General features: G+C 62.7%; 1 protein-coding gene across 1 annotated transcript in view; it reads right to left on the bottom strand.

Moving 5' to 3' along the window:
- Positions 1-1,917, bottom strand: part of ACA1_316750 (peptidase, S8/S53 subfamily protein) — a gene marked incomplete at both ends in the record, with an annotated part of 4,849 nt that extends 2,932 nt beyond the window's left edge. Inside the window, 6 exons of the mRNA XM_004335724.1 lie at positions 56-251; positions 383-619; positions 700-987; positions 1,110-1,357; positions 1,497-1,718; positions 1,860-1,917. Of these exons, the coding sequence (XP_004335772.1) occupies positions 56-251; positions 383-619; positions 700-987; positions 1,110-1,357; positions 1,497-1,718; positions 1,860-1,917 (1,249 nt within the window). The remainder of the gene's footprint in view (positions 1-55; positions 252-382; positions 620-699; positions 988-1,109; positions 1,358-1,496; positions 1,719-1,859) is intronic.
- Between the last annotated feature and the right edge of the window lie 166 nt (positions 1,918-2,083).

Below are 2,083 nucleotides of genomic sequence, written 5' to 3'. Positions count from 1 at the left end.
TGTGTGTTGTGTGATAGGATTGGGCGGCCAGAGCTGGGTGTGGGGAGAGACGCACCTGAGGTGGCGAACTGTATCCACTCGGAGCCGGTGCCGCCGGTTGAGGTGGCCACGTTGACCCACGCTGTCGTCGACGTATTGTAGAACTGGAGCCGCAGATCGAAGTCGGCGGTGGCCTCGAGCCACGCCTGCAGGTAGCCGTAGCTCGCCACCGTGCTCGTGACCGTGATCTGGCCCGAGGGCACGTTCACCGTCTGATTGCACACTGGTCAGCCCACGCCTTCACACCGCACAGACACCACCGCACGCACGCACGCACGCACGCACACGCACACATGCACGCACACGCACGCACGCACGCGCGCAGTGATGAGGGGAGCGTTACGTTGAGGCCACTGAGGGAGCCGTTGACCGAGGTGCACGGGAAGCTGGACGAGCAGGCGTCGGCGGCGGTCTTGGGCACGACGCCGCGGTCGACCTGCGAATAGAGGAACCGGTTGATCGACGAGCTGTCGGTGCCGGTGACCGTGTTGAGCGTCGCGCTGGCGTAGACGGCGCCCGCAGCCTCCGACGGCGTCACGTTCTTCGTCGCGCCCAAGTACAGCGCCACCGCTCCGGTCACCTACACATGTGTGCGTGCGTCAGTCGTGATCGTGTGCGTGTGCGGCGTGTGCGGTTGGGTGTGTGCGGTGGTGAGTGTACGTGAGGAGTGGCCTGGGAGGTGCCGGAGAGCTTCTGGTAGGTGGTGTCGCTGGTGAAGTAGGCCGAGGGAATGTCCACGCCCGGCGCCCAGATGTTGACGCAGCCGCCCCAGTTGGAGAAGAAGGCCTTGGCGTCGTCGCTGTTCGTCGCGCCCACGGTGATGCCGTAGGGCGAGCGCGCGGGCGTCACAGTGCAGGCGTCGATGTTGGAGTTGCCGGCGGCCGACACCACCACTATCCCCTTATTGTACGCCGCCTTCACCGCCGAGTCCATCACACTCGATTGTTCCTGTGCGCGCACACACCAAACATGCGTAAGTCACAGCGTGTGCGGTGGGCGTGTGTCGTGTGTGTCGTGCGTGTGTCGTGCGTGTGCGTGTGTGTCGTGTGTGTCGTGTTGTATGGACGTACGCCGCCGAGGGACAGGGAGATGATGCAGCGAACGCCGACGGGGCAGTTTTGGATGACCCAGGCGATGCCCAGGCTCACGGTACCGGCGGTGCCGGAGCCGGTGCAGTCGAGGGCCTTGACCGCCACGACGGTGACGTCCTTGGCCACGCCCACGTTGGTGCCCGCGACGATACCGGCCACGTGCGTGCCGTGGCCGTAGCAATCGTAGTCCTTGCTATCCACCGTGTTGGTGCCCCAGACCGCACGGCCTGTGTTAAACTCTATCATAAAATAAAAAAATAAAAACACGTCAGCAAAAATAACTAATTTAAAAATTAAATCTAAATAAAATAAAAATAATACGTGGAATGAATGGAATGTTTGTGTAGCGAGGCGTCGCTGGCGTACCGATGTGGGTGGTGAGGATGCCGGTGTCGATGACGTAGACGCGAACGCCGGAGGTCGGGGTGACGTATTCGTAGCGCTCGTTGAGGGGCAGATGGCGCTGGTCGATGCGGTCGAGGCCCCACGGGTAGATGGACGACGACGAGGACAGGGTCTGCGTGGCCGTGCTGCGCATCACCACGTTGGGCTCGATGAACTCGACCCACGTCTTGTCCCGCAGCGACTCTGTCCATTCATGGCACGACACGCATAGCACGACACGACACACAGTCAACAACGGCCCGCACACGTGTGCGATGTCGACATAAAAACAAAATTAATTGCGAAATCTGGTTGGCGAGGGCTACGGCGTGTAGTCGACGGTACCGACGATCTCGTGCTGGCGGTGGCGCAAAGCGGCGGGCACGGTCACCTGGACCATCATCTGCTCGTCCAGCTCGACCGCCCGCTGGCTGCCGTCCTCGCTGCGGGCCTGAAGCGTCCACGGCCGCTGCTCCTCGCGCCGCTGATGGCGCTCGTCGTGGGAGCTCTTGGCCGCACGCAGGGCGCCCACATCGAACCACTGGTCGGCCCCGAGGCCGAAGCGCGAG

Source organism: Acanthamoeba castellanii, assembly GCF_000313135.1.
Source record: "Acanthamoeba castellanii str. Neff unplaced genomic scaffold scf7180000083984, whole genome shotgun sequence".
NCBI classification, from domain to species: Eukaryota; Discosea; order Longamoebia; family Acanthamoebidae; genus Acanthamoeba; species Acanthamoeba castellanii.
Note: the sequence above shows the minus strand (reverse complement) of the source record. Positions and strands in the feature narration are given on the sequence as shown.